At 40.0% G+C, this 20,004-nt stretch overlaps 1 protein-coding gene across 1 annotated transcript in view; it reads right to left on the bottom strand.

The window, feature by feature from the left end:
• The window catches only part of GTF2F2 (general transcription factor IIF subunit 2), a 197,642-nt gene that overhangs the window by 157,674 nt on the left and 19,964 nt on the right, over positions 1–20,004 (bottom strand). Inside the window, exons 3-4 of the mRNA XM_006166506.3 lie at positions 7,164–7,182; positions 5,943–6,087 (exon numbers count right to left, since the gene is read on the bottom strand). Of these exons, the coding sequence (XP_006166568.1) occupies positions 5,943–6,087; positions 7,164–7,182 (164 nt within the window). The remainder of the gene's footprint in view (positions 1–5,942; positions 6,088–7,163; positions 7,183–20,004) is intronic.

The following is a 20,004-nucleotide window of genomic DNA, read 5'->3' as shown; positions in this document are numbered from 1 at the left end:
AGAGAAAGCATTGCCCACAATCCCTTCTCCTTCATTTCTCCCTCCTTTCAGAATTGTGGGCATGGACACACACTTGCCAGGCACATTTTTCAAGCTACTAGATCTGGAACTCAAGCCACGTAGCCAGCCATGTGGGATGCAGCTCCTATAACCACCGGGCCACAGGCTAGCTCAGGTGAGCTTTTCAGAGGACTACTGTGGATTATATATTATTTAGAGACCTGTTAAGTCTGATTTCTACCACAAAAATGACCAACAGGGGCAACTGACTAGATGTGAGGGTAAGAGGAGGCCATGAGTTAGTGTGGCCAAGAAAACAGAATGATAGATTACTGACAAAAATATGCATATTGGAGAATAAAAGAATGGAGAAATGAATATGATTTTGTATCTTCTGAGTTTCCAGGGACAAGAAATCCAGTGGAACATCTGTAAAGGCACCAAAGATCAAGGGCTGCATATCAGGAGAGAGACTAGACAACCATCATTGTTACTGCTCTGGACCAAGTGCCTGAATTATTGTAATGAACTCCTGCTTCCACCCTTGCTCCACATTGTCTCTTCTCAATCTACCAGTTAGAGTGAGCCTTAAAAATGTCAATCAGGGGGCTGGCAGGTAGCATGGTGGATAAGGGTGCAGGACTCCCAATGGCTGACCACGGTTCAAGTCCTGGACCTGGAGGCTTGCTTTATCTCTCCCTGCCCCCCTGCTCTGTCCCTCTCTGGTCAAATAGGAAGGAAGGCAGGAAGGAAGGAAAGAAGGAAGGAAGGAAGGAAGGCAGGCAAGAAGGAAAGAAAGAAAGAAAGATTCTTTAAAAACAAAATGTGAATCAGATCACATCATTACTCTGGTCAAAACATTCCAATAGCTCCCCAGTACACCAACAGAAAGATCTGAAATCTTTATAATGATTTATAAGTCTCTTCATGATTTACCACCACCAATTCCCATTCTCTCTGGCTTATTAGCCCATTCGCTCAGCCCCCATCAACCTCCTTGCTACTCCTTGAATGTGCCAAGCTTGCTACTTAAGGACATTATCGTTCTACTCCTTGAAAATTCCTTATTCTACATGGCTAACTCTCTTGCCTTCTTCAAGAGTGTTCAAATCCCACTTTCTCAACAAGGCTGCACTCTGACCACATTATTTAAAATTATGAGCCCCACCCTCAATTAGTCCTGCAAATTCTGCTTGCTGCATTTTTCTCATAGAAATTATCATATCTAGGCTGTGATATAACTTACTTGTGTTTACTGCTTGCTGCTAGCTCCTCTCTATAAACTATAAGCACTACAAAAAACAGATTTTGCACACGGAAGTATCCCAAACCCACAGGAAGGCCTGCAAAGAGTAGGCCCAATTATCAATTTGCTCAATTAATGAACGGCTATGAAGGGATCAAATATAATGAAAACTGAGAGCAAAAAGTCATTGTGTTTCTGTATCGGCTCTCACCCTGCCCATTTCTTCCGGTATTTCATAACTCACCATCTACCCAGATACTCAAGTCAAAAGAGTCTAGAAACTACTTTAGACTTCTCGCTCTTCTAGTTCCCCCACAGTCAAGCCATCACTGATAGCTGCCAAAATTATTTCTATTATCTATAGACCATGATCCCTCTTTCCACTCACCTTGAGCCATTCAAAAGTTTTTCATCTGTGAACTACACTATGAGGTCACAACTCAGTATTTTGGTTTGATCTAACCAAAACTAGTTAATAGATTTTAGATACAACAGAGTGTGATAGGTAGGAGAAAGCAAAGAATAGGATACTTAAAAGCTAGAATAATGAATTTAACCTTTGCTTTCTTTTCTCTTATTCATGTAATTTACCCATATACTTCAAGGATTAGTGCAAATGTTATCTTTACTTTCGAAGTTTTTCTCAGTTATTCCAGGCAAAGTACACATTCTTTTTATTCTTCTTTGTACAATACTCCATTAGAACAGTTAATGCAGCAATTACTTGTTCACACATTGGCTGCCACACTGGACAAGAGTCTAGTCTCATCCTGGCACAGGGCCTAGCACCAAAAATATCCGTTGAACTGACGAATGAACACTTTTATTTAGTAGACCAGTTATAAAGAAAATCCAGCCTTGAATGAAAGTAGAGATGCCAAAGATATACACACAAAAAAGGAAGTATCTATATAGTTAATCAATAATTAGGCAAAAATAGTGAAGACATGAGGCATTTCCAGAGATGAAGGTAATAAATAGAAATCCCCATGTAAATACTGAATAGAGAAACAAATATTCAGAATTTCACAGAGATTGCTTAAGTGCAAAAGGGATAACCCAAAAAGGCCCATGAAAATAAAGTATGTTTTCTCAGATAGGAATAGTCAATTAGAAAACTGATTTGGTTTATAAAATAGTTAATTACATGCTGATTTTTTTAGTTAAGGGGAAAGCACTATAAAACATATTATCAATCTCTTCTAATTCCATCTCCTCCCCCTTTCCCACACGCACCCCGGCAAAAGATATCCAAGTATGCAGAATTTACTCATTGGAAAAGTGGGCTCAGCTCAGCTTGTGGCCTAATGGTTAAGGTAGGGGGATTTCACACGGCCCGCCATGTGGTTTGAGTCTCAGACCTAGTGGATTGAGAAACATGATCGGTATATATGCATGCCTGCGTGCCCAAGGGGAGACAGAGGAATTGCAGCATGACTATGTCCCTTCAAGGGTGCTTTTTTATTTTCTCTCTCTCTCTCCTATTTCTTTACAGTGAGTACATGCATCCTCTGGTAAAATTTAAAATAAAAAAGAAATATAAAAAGAACAACAAAAAATGGGCACAAAGGGGCCTCTTAAAAACTTTCAAAATTACATTATGAGAGGGAATAGTTATTAAAATTAAAACTCTAAATATATTGAACTCAAATGGCGATTTTTCTTATAAAATTTTCTATAAAAAGAAATGAAGGGCCTAAAAAAGCAATTTTTTATACTAAACCAGGTACAGTTCTATGCTTGAGGGAAAATGTTAAAATAGTAAAAATAATACATACTTCAATGGAAAATAAACACCTTACTCATTATAAAATAGTCACTTACACTTTGGCAGGCTTACACAACTACCCGAGAAAACACTAGATTAGTGCCTCTGTAGCAGTTCTACAAACAGACGCCTCCCTCTGTGTCCAGAAAATGGAAGTTACGGCCCTGTCCTCCAGAAGCACGCATACATACATTACATATCTAACAGTTCAAATATGTCGTTGCAGTGACAGAGCCCCTGCTGACTTATTTATGACTTCCTAAAGAGTCAAGGAACCCTGTTGTACAACTGCTGCTTTAATGACTACAAATAGCAAATACCTAAGACTCCTCATAGAAGAGAGAAATTGTTAACAGCTCTTGAGCTTTTTTCCTTTGGTCATCTAGGTAACTGAGAAACACTGAAGGTAAAAATCTCAATTGGCTGAATTTTATCAAGTGACCTATACACAGGGTGAGCTAATGTGTACACGTGTGGTTTAAAACACTCGAAATCTAAAGTGTTTTAAAATAAAATGAAGTAACATATTAGTGAGTACCATAGTGAGCACTCACTATGTACGGAGAATTGGGGGGGTTTAAATATTCATATTTACATATAAATGTACATAATTATTATACTCATTTCACAAACGAAGTAATTAAAGCACAGAAAAGTATAAAGAGAATCAAAGAACAATGACATGAAACAGAAATAATCAGTGAGGTTGCACAAAATTCCAGCACACACTGTCTCACAGCAAGTTAGCTGCAGTTGCATTATCAGTTGTACAGAGCAAGAACATACTGTCCAAACTCCAGAATAAGGATGACGATCTTGATCTTTTTCCATAATGCTGCCAAGATAATACTTAAAAAGCCATATTCACTTTGGAGTACAATGAAACCAGAAATGTGAGCACAAATGCTCAAAAACAGCATTACTACCAACAGAGTTAAAAGATAAAAAATAAAATAGTCATTTTTAGGACTAAAACATTAGCTTTCTAAAATATTGTCTTTTATATAAGTACCAGCAATAAATCATGCCTTAGACTAATTAATTCATTATTAAGACATAAAAAACTGAAATAGTGGGACCAGCAGTTAGCGTAATGGCTATGTCACTGGACTCCCATGTAGTCGACCGCGGTTCGTGTCCCGGACCCAGTGGCTTAAACTCACGCTGGGCGCGTTTGCATGTGTGCCCAAGATCCCGAGAGGAGAATGGAGGAGAAGGGATTGCGGCGTAGCCATCCCCCCTAGGGGTGATTTCTCCCTTTCTGTCTGTCTGTCTCTGTCTGTCTGGCGAGCGCACACACCCTACAGCAAAAACTTCTCCAAAAAAAAAAAAAAACTGAAATAGAATACTTTCTTCTCCACAGAAGGAGTAAGTCTCTTCACCTCAAATTTCTATCAAGGCTCTGCCTCCTTTCCACCATCTTGATGTCATACCTCTCCCACCCCTAGGGATAATCTCAAAACTATAGAAAAACTCACAGGATTCAAAAGGTCTTAATAAATTCCATCAAGTCAAAGACAAATTTCAGATTCCTTGGATGTGCCTATTTGTGAATGGCTAAATCTTCTTCAGTATTTATGAATGACTAAATCTACTCTAGAATAAACACACATATTGAAGATATTATTACTTTAACATTTTCTACAGCCCATAATACACTACAAATTATTATAGCATCAAAATAATGCAGTAGACCCACATGACTGAAAGTTGTACTTTACCATTGTCAGGTTCTACATCCAAGTTTTAAAGAAAAGAAAAATAAAAAACTAATATTTTAAAAGTTTATGCAGCTATTGGCAATTAAAGACATCACAAAAAAATTTTAAAGGCTATTCCTTTTTAGAAACAATGAAATCTTGGGACCAGCAGTTGGTATAATAGTTATATTGCTAGACTCCCTGTAGTCGATTGCAGTTCCAGTCCCAGACCCCATGGCTTAAACTCACACCGGGCATGTGTGCATATGTGTCCAAGATCCTGAGAGGAGAATGGAGAAGGGATTGCGGCGTGGCTATCCCCTCCCAGGGCGGGTGATTTCTTGCTTTCTGTCTTTCTGTCTGTCTCTCTTTCTGGTGAGCGCACGTGCCCTATAAGAAAAACCTCTCAAAAAAAAAAAAATCTTAATACACTATAATTTCTGAAAGCTGTCTTTGAAATGTCTGAAATGCAACAAAATTATGGTTCTTTTCCTTTGATATAACCAGTAAATGTTCTGAGCTAGATACAAGAAAGTTAGCTCCATTTAACTGAGGGCTGCTGCTGTAATAGCAATATTCTAAATTCAATGAAGGATAAAAACTAAGAAACAATTAAAATAAACATACATTGCTGTTGAACATACGTCACAAAAAATTCTCTCTATATTTAATTCTCTCTATATTTAATTCTGACTTATTGAACTGTTAAAATATGTCACTGCAAACAAATACAATTTGAGAACTACTTTATACACAGAACTTCCCGGAAGCTGGTATCAACTAAAAATTAATCCTTAAGAAACAAAAAGCCATCTTAGTATACAAAGCATAGAAGAGCAAAAGTTCAGATTAAAATATGTTACCTAATATTAGGCAATTAAAAAAAAATACTTGCTGAGTCTCAATTTACGAAAATAAACAAGGATAACCTTATCTTGTCAAAACCAAAAACACTATTTCTGCAACATCTTAGAAAGCAGCTTGATGTACATTCTTCTATCTGCTCTATTCGATATCTTTAAACCCCAAGTGGAAATTAAACCCCTCTCAAGTAACACCTGAAACTGTATTAATTACGAGAAAATACACAGAACAGAGAAGCAACAGGGCATGAGCAACAGAGGCAAGAATGACAGGTGGAAAGCCTTACTATCCTTAAAAGTGCAAATAGGAGTCTATGTTTGGGCAGAAAATCTATATACAAATGAACTATTCCATTCCCACTTACCTGATGAGCTCTCCGTAAATACTGTTAATGTCTGTCCTCCAACACTTTGCAAGACGAATGGATGTTCTCTAGGAGCACTGACGGAGGCTGGTTTTCCACCAATATCATGAATATTTGCAAGATCCTCATTCAAAGTAAATGACACCTAATAGACACATTAAACAGAACTTACTACCTATTTTCATATTCCGAGCAACTGTACAGAAATTTTTTTATAAGTCAAATGCATTTTTAAAAATGTCTTTCCCGGTCATTTTGTTAAACTTTTTTTTTTTTAATCAAAAAATCCTTACTTCTTAAGTCATAAAAAGAGATTCTACTTTCATCTGTCAGAATAATGGGGCTAATCTACCATTACAAAGAAAGACACTTTTCAAATCTTTTCTCTGGTCTGTGGCTGCAGAACTCTTCCCAAAGGAGGAATAGATTATTATTATTTTTTTTAGAGGTTTTATTTTTGCTATAAGGTGTGTGCATTCGCTAGAAAGACAGAGAGAGACAGAAAGTGAGAAATCACCCCCCAGGAGGGATGGCCACACTGCAATCCCTTCTCCTCCATTCTCCTCTCCTCCATTCTCCTCAGGATCTTGGGCACACATGCACTTGGCGTGAGTTTATGTCACCGTGTCCGGGACTCGAACCATGGTCAACTACATGGGAGTCCAGCGACGTAGCCATTATGTCATCTGCTGGTCCCCAAAACAGGCGTTCTTTCAAAATGATCTGTATTATATACCAAATCCCTCCCCCTCAAAAAATCCAAATTTATATAATGGGGATTTAGAAACATAAAATTACTAATCTCCCAACCATGCAAGAAAATCATGAGATGTTTATTAAGTATCTCTCTACTGTATGACACACACTGCTCATTATGAACTGGAGTCAATGGATCAAAATCTAAAGCCCTCGAAAATCCAAATCTAATGTTTCTGCCCCATTGAAGTAAAGTAATTATTACTTAAGTATTACTGAAACCATAGCCAGTTTCATAATACATACTTAGGTCAAAGAAGAAAACTGCTGGAACAAATAACTAAGAAAGATTCTATTCATTCACACAGGATACATTCATTTATATTTTTAAAGGCTCCTATCAGCTACACATATGATGTAGCGTTTTCTAGAATACAAACAACACCCTCTCTTTACTGTTACTAATGGAAAGTAAAAAATCTCATGTCTTAAATAAAATTTTAATGTAAGTATAAATCATCTTACCTCAGTCCTTCCTTGATTCCTAAAAAAAGAAAAGAAATTTTTTAATTATTTACATTTCATGTTGTTTTCAAATATGAGTTAAGATTAAGAAAAAAATGTTACTTTATATATATAAAATATTAAAAGCTCCAGAGTTGTTAACAGTTTATCTCTTCTGTGAGGAGTATCACATATTTGCTCTTTGTGGTCATTAAAGCAGTTGTACAAGTGGTTACCTTGGATCTTCAGGAAGTCATACATAGACAGCAGGGTCTCTTGACTACCAGGACATATTTAAAATGTTAGATATGTGATACATGTATATATGCTTTCTGTAGGACCAGACCATAGCTTCCATTTTCTGGAGGAGTCTGTTACTAGAAAAGCTACAAAACCACTATTCTAGTATTTTCTTGGGTAGTTGTGTAAGCCTGTCCAAGTATAAGCGACTAACTTATTTTGCAGCATGGATTACAGGATGGATTAAAGGTGACTACCAACATGAAGAACAGCTAGAAAACTACTATTTTTCCATAATACCCAGCTTCATTCCAACCTGCCTTCCTCCAGTTACCTACACACTCATTCTGTCAGTAACCATCTACTCCTGTACATCCACGAGGCATTGTGCTAGGTGCATGGTGCAGGGTGAGCACAGGGGCTTGTCCTCAAGGAGCTCCATGCTAATGTAAATGGGTCAATCTATGAACAGCTACAAACAAGATAGTCTATATACCAAAATGAAAATAAAACTTTATTACATGGGTATACCATACCATCATGGAAATGCAGACTAGAAAGCCAGGAAAAGATGAAATAAAGGAAGAAAGAGGTCAACATGGGGCTAATACAAGATAAGGGAGTAGCCCAGATATACACCAGAAATGAAGTATCTAGTACCTACTTTCTGACATCAGTGAATGGGAGCCTGATTAGAATGGTAAAGAATGTCTTAGGGCAGGGCCACCCGCAGTGTGGTGATTAATCACTATGCCATAAAAAGCCCAACTCCTGGGGCCAGCAGGATGTGGTGGCTGTGGACTCCCACATAGCCAACCCTGGTTTAAGTCCTGAACCTCATGGCTTGCTTTCTCACTCCCAACCCCAGTCAAATTAAAATAAATGAATAAATAAGTAAAAATAAATGAATAGGGGACCAGTAGTTAGTGTAATGGTTATGTCGCTGGACTTCCATGTAGTCGACCGCCGTTCGCATCCCGGACCTGGTGGCTTGAAACTCATGTAGGGCGCGTGTGCGTGAGTGCCCAGGATCCCGAGAGGAGAATGGAGGAGAAGGGACTGCGGCATGTCCATCCCCCCCGGGGGTGATTTCTCACTTTCTGTCTCTCTCTGTCTGTCTGGCGAGCGCATGCACCCCATAGTAAAAACCTCTCCAAAAATAAATAAATGTTTAAAAATTAATAATTATATTTAAAAAAATCCAATCCACATGGCCAATGGCAATCCAAATCCTAGCCTGGCAGCTTGGAAAGCAAAATGAGTATGTGTGCGTACATGGCCAAAATCCTGATGGGATGGAGAAATGGAGAAAAAAAGGATTGTAGCATGACCACACTCCACTGAAGTCTCACTTTTTTTCCCTCTGGCAAGTGCATATACCCTCTTAGCAATAAAAATAGTAAAGTGTAGTAAAGTGTCTTAGATCAGACTAAGTAATCCAGATTGTTAAATCAGATTTTTTTGCTGCAGACTCCTCAATCATTCATATATATTTAGGACAGATTTTTGCTATAAGGCATGTGCACTCGCCAGAAAGTCAAGAGAGAGACAGAAAGCGAGAAATCATCCCCCCCCCCCCCCCGGGGGGGGGGGGGTGGCCATGCCGAAATCCATTCTTCTACATTCTGCTCTTGGGATCTTGGCACACACGCACACGTGCCCGGCCTGAGTTTAAGCCACCGGGTCCAGGACTCGAACCCTGGCCAACCACATGGGAGTCCAGTGACATAGCCATTACACCAACTGCTGGTTCCAATCGTTTATGTATTAAAATGCAGTGTTAATCTCCTTTTTGTTGTGGAAGTATCTAGGAAAAGGGTGGAAAAAATTATGATTTCACATATAAATATGAATTTCTAGCTTCTCTTACAAGATTGGAAGATTTGGCAATAACTGGCCCCCAATTCAGCAAGACAACAATCCCCTCAACATGCACATAGGGCACTGAATTTACCACAATCTCTTCCCTATCCCTCCTGATTTCAGTCTGTAGAGGCATTTAATTTAGCTACCTTAAGAAAGAAGCACTGCAGTGAAACAAAGGCAAAGATGCAGAAAACATTACCATAACGTTTAATGAATTGGGAAAGCTAATGCTAAAACCCACACAAGAAATGTGGGCTTGACCCACATAGTAGTAGAAAGGAACAGGGGCATGGCAAGGTCATTATGCGTGAGAACTAATAGAAGACGGAATGCAGGCAGCAAAGGAAAAGGGATGAATTAAAGATCTTGTTGACATTTATAGTCTGAGTAATGAGAAAATCACCCAGATGCAATTAGGGAACACAGGAGGGGAAGACAACTTCATTTTCATATGTATAATTATAACAGCATCTTGGCTGGAATGAGAAGAGACTGATGATCTCTGGATGAGTTAATATTCTGGGGGAAAAGATAATTCTTGAAGACTAAGAATAACGACATGTTCCTTTGTTTTGGTGTGTTAATATATGAAGTAGTGTGAATTTTTGCTGTTCTTCATTACAACTACAATTTACCCTTTGCATCATGACTTGTGAGAATTATAACATCAACGAGTGTATAACAAAGTAACATCTTCATAAATTAATGAAGTAAATATCCATATCCAATCTATCTTTACGAAATTTCTCATAATGCTGTGCATTTTCTCCTTCAGTACCCTGAGTCTATTTCTCAACACATCATACCTACTTCTTTAGACTTCTTTTTAAGTATTTATTAATATTTGCTTTTCCTTTAAAAAAAAAAAAACACTTTTAAATATTCCTTGAATTGGGGACCAGCAGTTGGCGTAATAGCTATGTCACTGAACTCCCATGTAGTCGACCACGGTTCGAGTATGGATCCAATGGCTTAAACTCATGCTGCGCACGTGTGTGTGCATGCCCAAGATCCTGAGAGGAGAATGGAGGAGAGGGACTGCAGTGTGGTCATCCCCTCAAGGGGTGATTTCTCGCTGTCTCTCTTCTCTCTCTTTCTTGTGAGCACACTCACCCTATGGCAAAAACCTCTCTCCACCCAAAATATATGTATATATATATTCCTTGGATTGAATAACAAGTGGGCTTGACTTTTCACTATCACTGATAGCCAAAAAAAAGCACCCGTTTTTCTAGGTTAAGAAATACAACCAAATAATATCAAGTCTCCCACGTAGTCAACTGTGGTTCGAGTTCGAGTTCCAGACCTGGTGGCTTAAACTCACACCAGGCACGTGCCCAAGATCCGGAGAGAAGAATGGAGGAGAAAAGATTGAGGCATGGCCATCCCCCTGGGGGGGTGGGTTCTTACTTTCTGTCTCTGTCTGTCTGGTGAGCGCACACGCACTATAGCAAAAAATCCTCTCCAAAGGGAAATAAAAAGAGGGCAATTCCATTTAATTTAATCCATAAAAAAGTGGATTAGCAAGAAGTGGGAGAGCACAGCAAGGGCACCCACACAGGAGGACAACCTGAATCAGACTTCGGGACCCCTAGCAGAGTATGGAGGCGTCCCTATGGAGCAAGGGGAAGCCTCAGAACTGGAAATGGAAACCTGAACAAGGTGAGGTATAGACAGGGAGGAAGTAACCCAATGTGGAGAAAGATAACCAAGCAACGTAAGTAGGGCATTCATCCATGGGGTGGGGTGAGTAGGGACGAGAATGGAGGAGAGGGACTGCAGTGTGGTCATCCCCTCAAGGGGTGATTTCTCGCTGTCTCTCTTCTCTCTCTTTCTTGTGAGCACACTCACCCTATGGCAAAAACCTCTCTCCACCCAAAATATATGTATATATATATTCCTTGGATTGAATAACAAGTGGGCTTGACTTTTCACTATCACTGATAGCCAAAAAAAAGCACCCGTTTTTCTAGGTTAAGAAATACAACCAAATAATATCAAGTCTCCCACGTAGTCAACTGTGGTTCGAGTTCGAGTTCCAGACCTGGTGGCTTAAACTCACACCAGGCACGTGCCCAAGATCCGGAGAGAAGAATGGAGGAGAAAAGATTGAGGCATGGCCATCCCCCTGGGGGGGTGGGTTCTTACTTTCTGTCTCTGTCTGTCTGGTGAGCGCACACGCACTATAGCAAAAAATCCTCTCCAAAGGGAAATAAAAAGAGGGCAATTCCATTTAATTTAATCCATAAAAAAGTGGATTAGCAAGAAGTGGGAGAGCACAGCAAGGGCACCCACACAGGAGGACAACCTGAATCAGACTTCGGGACCCCTAGCAGAGTATGGAGGCGTCCCTATGGAGCAAGGGGAAGCCTCAGAACTGGAAATGGAAACCTGAACAAGGTGAGGTATAGACAGGGAGGAAGTAACCCAATGTGGAGAAAGATAACCAAGCAACGTAAGTAGGGCATTCATCCATGGGGTGGGGTGAGTAGGGACTGAACAAGTACAAACAGTGGCCTGGCCCAGGTACAGTGGCTCGTACTGCTGAGATGTTGCGCTCCCCATGAGACCACATGGGAGATCTGCGTGTGATTCCCAGTCCATTCTAAAGGACAGGCACAGTGCACCTGTATGCCCAGTGACTCAGAGGCTGAGGCATTGTGAGAATTGTGAGCTCAAGGCTGGACTGGGCAACACAGCAAAGAAAAGCCAAAAATTCAGGTATGGCAGCACATGCCTGTAGCTCCCACTGGGCGCTGAGGGAGGAGGGTCACCACAGTGAGATTCTGTTGAAAAACAACCACAACAAAACCCAAGAGAACGGGCCACACCTGTGGCCTGATAGTTAAGGTGGCTGGTCCCACATAGCTGACTACGTGGTTCAAGTTCCAGACCTGGCGGTTTACCACGCAGGGTGCATGTGAGTGCTTGCCCAAAAATCCTGAAAGGAGGGAGAACTGGAGAAGGGAATGCTGTATGACCACTCCCCACAGGGTGTGCTTTCTCCTCTCCCTCCCTCCCTTTCTGGCCAGCACACAACAAAACAACAAAGAAAAAAAAGGCCTGAACAAATAATAATGGGAACTAGGTTTTTTCACTTTCAAAAGAGAAGTAAAACATGAAAAGAGAGAAAATGAGAACATACATTGTATAGGATTAGAAATGGATATGGAGGTGAGCTATGATTTCCCATTTATGTAGATATAGAAATAAATAGAGGTATAAAAGGGTGTCTCTCTCACTGTGTGTGTCTGTGTGTGTGTGTGTGTCTAGATATACTGAGAGAAAAAAACCTGAGAGCAACAATGAGCACTTGGGATATACAATCTTAGTGGCTAAATACCATTCTCCACTAAAAGGAAAAGTTCCTTGGAGAAATGGCCATTCTCCAGAGCACGGGCAAAAATGCACAAGTCTAAAACATCTTTCTATGACAAAAAGTATGAAGTGCACATTATAGCCGACCCCTGTGGGGACATGGCAAGAGCACACCAAATTTATACTATTGAACTGAATGTTTAAAAAACATTGAAGATGATAAGTTTCATGTTTTTACCACCAAAAAGGGGCATGGAAATCAGAAGAGGAGCTCCAACTGGCTAAATTGTGGACAATTTGGACAACAGAATAAATGATACAATAACAAATGGTGAACCACTGAATAAAACAAATCCACAAGTTCCTACCAAAGTGAATAAAAATTTAACAAAGAATAAAATATTTATGTAGTCTGAAAGTACCACCCTATGAGACCAGCAGATGACATAATGGTTATGTCACTGGACTCGCATATAGTCAAGCATGGTTCGAGTCCTAGACCCAGCAGCTTAACTCACACTTGGCATGTGTGCCCCAAATCCCGAGAACAGAATGAAGAAGGGATTGTGGTGTGTCTATCCGTCCACCTACGGGGGGATGGGGGGGGATGGTGGTGGTGGTGATTTCTTGCTTTCCGTCTCTCTATCTCTGTCTCTCCAGTGAGTGCACATGCCCTATAGCAAAAATCTCTCTAAAAAGAAAACAAAACACACATGTGGGAACACCTCAGGGAGACCAGGTCTTTTCAGCGTGAGCTGCCTGCTCTCCTACCTCAGCACTTTGCAATAAAGCTGTACTTTCCTTCATTAAAAAAAAAAAAAAAAAAAAAAAAAAACAGAATATGTAATAATTACAGAGTTTAAAGCAGGTTTACAGCACAAAAGATATTCCTTAATTGAATGATCAAAATTAATACCAGTAATGGAACAAAATGAAAGCATGTACATCTTGCTAGAATACAGTAAGAACCCAACTTGTCTTTGATTTTATTCCTTCGAGATGCATAACCCAAATCTAGTAATAGTGAAACCTTGTCCAAAACAGAACTATGTAACAACAACTTATAAACATCAGTAATACTGACATTTAAACATAATAAAAGTCATAGGAAAAACTTGGGAATGTTCTAGATTGAAGGAAACTAAAGACACAAGCCAGAAGAATGCAGGGTGACTCTGGACTAGATTCCTCTGTTATAAAACATTTTGAGACAGCTGGCAAACACTGAATGAAATCCGAGGTTAATGCACTAATTTGGAGAGATATAATATGACTAAGTAGAAATACACATTAAAATATTTGAGGCTAACAGATATGATGTCAGCAATTTATTACCAAATGGTTTGAGAAAAAATTTCTTTATACTGATCTTCCTACATTGTATAGTTTGAAGTTGTTTTAAAGAAAAAATATTAAAATGTACTAAGTTTACTTAACTGATCTGTAATAAGGAAACTGATTTTCTCTATAATAATGCTCAAATGAATACCCTTGTACATCAATCTTTGCATTATGAACTTGTTATTTCCATTGGCTATGTTCCTAGAAATTGATGGAACTGACTCAATATTTTATTATTAGTTTTTCTAGCCTTTTCATTACCCAAGTCCCACTCTGCTGGATGAATTTACTTGTTACTATCTACAAGGGCAGCATCAAGAACTGAAGATAATGTTAAGCTATGAGTTTAGTGAGAGAAAACAGTGGGGTTATTATTCCACTTTGTTTTAAGCAGCAGTATGCGTATGCTGTACATGCTATATGGATAAACATATGTTGCCAGACTGTCTTTCCCAAAAAATTGTACCATTTATACTCCTAGCATCAATGTAACACTGTTCTAAACTCAACTGTATGGCAGAAAAATTACAACTCACTGATATTTTATTCAGTTTTTTTATTACTGGGGGACTCCCACATAACCTTGAATATTAATCATGCTGAGAAATAAAGCTAGAGGGTTGGCTCCTAGGCACAATGGTAATGTGCTGCTCAGAGGAAGCTGGATCCCACATGACAACCAAAGTTCAAGTCCCTAGGCCGGTCACACATGTCAGGCATGTGTGCTAGCACCAAGAACCCAACAGGATGAAAGACTGGAGGATGGGGACATCATGACCAGATTCTGCAGAGGTACTCTTTCCTTTCTCACTTTCACATGTGAACGCACATGCCATATCATGAATTAAGAAAGAAAAACAAGGCCGGCCAATGGCATGGTGGTTAAGGAGGCTAGATCCACATGGCTGATCCTGAGGTTTGCATCCCAGACCTGGTGGCTTGGTAAACATCCAGGACTCCTATGTGTGCATGCCCAGAATCCCAAGAAGAAAATGAAGAAGGGACTGAGCATGGCCATCTCCCTGGGGAGTGATTTCTCACTTTTCCTATCTCTTTCTGGAGAGCATACACACCCAAAAACAAAACAAAACAAAAAAACACTGGCACATGTGTGTAGCTGCCCAGAATCCTGAGATCAGAAAGGAGAACAGGTTGTAGTATAGCCATGCCCTCATGGGGTCATTCCTCAATTTCTCACTTTCTCTCTCTCTGGCAAGTACATGCACCCTACAGCAAAAACTAAGGGGGACAGAAGAAAGACAGACAAGAAATGAAACTATAAATTCAAAATTTTGGGAGAGTCATAATAGTACAGGCTACATGAATGTCAATAAAAAACATGAAGCAAACATTTCAAAAACAGCTATTCTGAGGCAGGCTGGTTATGTAGAAAGGTTAACTTTAAAATTAAACAAGCTAAACAAAACTACAAATGAATTAAAATGTTATACACATCAGAAGTCCAAAAGTATAAAAATAATCCAAGTACAATGGCTAGGAACACCACAGAAACCACTTGACAACAATGGCCCAAATGTTACCAACCATTAAAACAGGCAGCTGCTCTCGTCCTATACATAATGCAATTCTTTTCTCACACTGGTGTTAAGACCAAATCGAATTCAGAAGAGCTGCATTCCCAGCTGCATGGTTTTGTTTTTTTTTTTGGAGAGGTTTTCGCTATAGGGCGCGTGCGCTCGCCAGACAGAGAGAGACATAGAGACAGAAAGCGAGAAATCACCCCCCAGGGGGGATGGTCACGCCGCAATCCCTTCTCCTTCATTCTCCTCTCGGGATCTTGGGCACACACACACACGTGCCCAGTGTGAGTTTAAGCCGCCAGGTCCAGGACTCAAACCGCGGTGGACTACATGGGAGTCCAGCGACATAGCCATTACGCTAACTGCTGGTCCCCCCAGCTGCATATTTTCTCCCTCCCCTCTGCCTCTCCCAATCTCTCCAGCCCACAGCCCTGTCTCTACTAGAAGGAATAAATACACTATGTAGGTCTTTCGATTCTGGCCCATGCCACACAGCAAGCTGCTGCTTAGCTCTATGGGGAGGTCCGTATCCACGCTGCATTAGCCAGTGCTGTGTCTACTGTCACAGCTGGTAAGACGTGTAATACGACAGTAGGGGAACACTTACTGACTACATATTTCACAAGCATCAAACCTATGACGTATGACACGATGTCCTTCTAACAGAAAACAGGGGAAAGCAACTTACCCAGTCACATAGCTGTTAAGTGACAATGTTGGGACTGAACCTCAAGCATGATTTACTTCCAAGCCCATATCATAAACAGTATGCCACACAACCCCTCTACGACCTTAGTTGTTTTCTTTTTATCCCCAAATATATTTCCTTAAACTCCAAATGTACGGGTAACCCATAAGTCTGCCTCTAAGAACCAAGGGTTGATTGTACATATTTTTATTATTATTAAGAAATATCTTATTTAACTATTTATTTATTTATTTTAATTTGACCATAGAGGGACAGAGTGAAAGAGAAAGAGAAAGTGAGAAAGCAAGCTGCCAGGTCCAGGACTCGAACTGTAGTCGTTCAAGTGGGAGTCCAGCACCCTTAACCACCATGGCACCTGTCGGCCTCAATTAAACACCTTCTAATCTTAAACAATCTAAAAGTATCTGAAAGCCCACTGGCAGTGATATAGACAGTACCACTCATTAGGTTAGAAGCTACATGGGAGAGGCAGGTTGAGTTCCTGGACCAGCCTAAACACAGACCAACGTAAACGTGCCTGGCACGATTATGTGCGACTGTAATTGGGAGGCTGGGGCAGGAGGACTGTGACATAGCGAGACCCTGCTATATTTTTAAACAGCTATAACTTGGAGCCAGCAGGTGGCATGGTGGTTAAGGTGCTAGACTCCCATATGGCTGACTCCGGTTTGAGTCCCGATCTTGGCAGCTTGCTTTTTCATTTTCCCTCTCCCTCTGTTATTTCTCCAGTGAGCATACATGCCCGAAAGCAACACTGAAAAAATAATAATAAATACATTTAAATAAATAATTCTTTTTTTAAAAAAGTAGCTACACCTGTCTTCCTCTCTCTTTTATAAAAGACAAAATATATACTTAAAGACAGTTTTCCTAGTCTGCTCTAAATTTTCTCTTGAAAGTCCTAGTACCTTCGAACATCCCTACAAGGACACTGATTTTTTCCCCCTCATTATCCTAGACCCATTCCACTGAATGAGCTTATCGGTCCATGTCTCTCTTTTTAAGTGCAACACTACGAACTGAGCATAATATTCGCACTGTGAGACATTAATAACTGACAAAGAAAAGAGAGGAATTGCCATCCCACTTCATTCTAAACAAGTGTCTATTAATGGAGCCTTTTGTTTATAGTCACATCAATTTGATGACTCACATTGAGCTGAAAAGCAGCTAAAATCCCGGTAACATAGCCACATGCACTACTAAGCCATTCCTTACCCATCCTACACTTGTTTAATAGTGAACTTAGTCATTCAATAACAGCAAGGAAATGGAAATTATGAATGTTAAGCACGGTCAGCCTGGAGGAGACAGCCAGGAGACCTACAAGGTAACAAGCTGTTCTCAAACATTTCTGTAGCAATCTTGGGGGACTGATTCCTATAAATCTCTTTCCATCAATACAAGCGAAGATGAGACTAATTACATATCATGTTAGGTAAAAAATCTACTAGATCTTTCACCTTCATATAAAACACACACACACACACACACACACACACACACACACACAATCTATTTACCCTTTTAATGGTATAGAAACCCACCCTCATCCATGAGATTCCCTTCTTAAAAATTCTGGTAGGTTTGCTTTTTTCCAGCTATTAGGTCTTTGGAAAAGTCATGATACATTTTTGCATGGAAAAAATACATTATGACTTTTCCAATGACTCAATATAATTGAAGAAATTGATTTGGAGACAGGAATTTCAAGTCACTTCTACTGAGGATTTTATTTTTAAGATAACTGAGAGACTAGAATGAGAAAAACAAGGAATAGTGGTATTAGCTATATACCCTAGGGAAGAGACAAAGAAAAATGAAGCAAAATAACCCAAAGCCTTAGAACTAAATATGAGAGAATGACAAAGAGAACAAAATAAAGAATTCTGTGCAATGTTCTGAAGTTAGTTAAAATGGACCCAAAGGAGTTCAAGAAATACTTAGATATGGTCGGTATAATAACTCAAGATGCATTAAGAAATTATCCATATCAACACCAAAAAAAAAAATCTGTATATAAAATAATCTAGAGGGTTACATATGAAACTCTTACCTGTGGTCAACTCTTAGGACTACAAATGGGAAAAGCGATGACTTTTTATTTTGTATAAAGTATTTAAGAAAAGAAGCATGTATTATTTACACAGTAACACATACACACGCACAGTATTTCTATGGGACTTTGGTTGAACTCCTAGAGGAGTCAACAACGCCAACTCTTCAAATCTGCCTAGTAATGCGGGGAAGAATACACACACGGGCACAGATGTACAAGCACATCTGCTAACATTCAGGATAACCATACAGTTTCTGTCAAAGCCAGGTCACTCTGAAACGTGAGAAAGGGGACGTTATTAATAACTGCAGAGAAGAAAGTAAACTGGCACTGCTTCAGGCAAACCTGGGGTAAAGCCACCTTACGTGTATGAGACGCAACTACACAAACGATCTGCTTTAAACTAAGGGAGGAACAAGTATTTTCCACCAGGCAAGGATTGATTAAATTAAAAATGCAGCATGACTGCTTCTGCTTATTTAGTACACTTTATTTAATATTTTACTTTAGCAGAACTAGCAGATGGCGTAATGGCTATATTGCTGGACTCCCATGTAGTTGACTGCAGTTCAAGTCCCGGACCCAGTGGCTTAAACTCATGCCGGGTGCATGTGCATGCGTGCCCAAGATCCCAAGAGGAGATTGGAGGAGAAGGGACTGCAGCGTGGCCATCGCCCCTGGGGTGGTGATTTCTCACTTCGTTTCTCTTTCTCTTTCTGGGGCTAGTAGATGGCCTTTAGGTGTTAAGGTACCTGGATCCCACATGGCCAACTGAGCAGTTTGAGTCCCAGACCCAGCAGCTTGAAAAACACACTAGGTACATGTACATGCGTGCCCAAAATCGCAAGAGAAATTCACCCCCCTCTGGGGGGTGAATTCATCCCCCCTAGGGGTGATTTCTCACTCTCCTCCACATCTCTCTTGCAAGCACATGTGCCCTACAGCAAACTTTAAAAAAAAAAAAGTTTATAGTCTGATTTACTTACAATCTCATTTTCCAAACTACAGTATAAGGAAACTAATTGGTTGATATATACAGTTGGACACAGTTAGGTCTTGTATACTATTTTACAAAATAATCATCTTAGACTGACATAAGATCGATCTGTAAGGTAATAAAAGAATAAAACAGCTACTGTTATTAAAATTGGCAGAGCAGCTTTCATTGATTGATTCGGCAGAAATTTATTGAGTGTTGGAGCCAAGAGTTGGTGTAACGGCTATATCGCTGGACTCCCATGTATAGTAGATGGCCTTTAGGTGTTAAGGTACCTGGATTCCACATGGCCAACTGAGCAGTTTGAGTCCCAGACCCAGCAGCTTGAAAAACACACTAGGTACATGTACATGCGTGCCCAAAATCGCAAGAGAAATTCACCCCCCTCTGGGGGGTGAATTTCTCGCTTTCTGTCTCTCTGTCTCTCTCTGTCTTTCTGGCGAGTGTATGCGCCCTATAGCAAAAACTCCCCCCCCCCATAAAAAAAAGAAAGAAAAAAACAACTTCTTAGAGATACCTGAGCTCACTGGTGAACTCTGCTTCCATGCACTCCTGCAAAGCACACAACCAGCTCAGACTATCAGCTTCAGTTCACAGAGCGGCTGATAAAAGGTAGGGGAAATGCAAGTATTGTTTCACTTAACACATTCAACTACAGGTTATCGAGGAACAAAATGCACTTAAAAGTCTTAGGGTACAAAAAACATTTCATACATTACTTGCCATTGTTGGATGAACTGATATTTGAACAAAGACCTACAGAAGTGTGGGAGCATGCCATTGGAAGTTTC

The sequence above is a fragment of the Tupaia chinensis genome, unplaced genomic scaffold (genome assembly GCF_000334495.1).
Source record: "Tupaia chinensis unplaced genomic scaffold, TupChi_1.0 Scaffold144262_1, whole genome shotgun sequence".
Classification (NCBI taxonomy): Eukaryota; Metazoa; Chordata; class Mammalia; order Scandentia; family Tupaiidae; genus Tupaia; species Tupaia belangeri.
The sequence above is the reverse complement of the archived record's forward strand: the minus strand, read 5'-3'. Positions and strand labels throughout refer to the sequence as shown.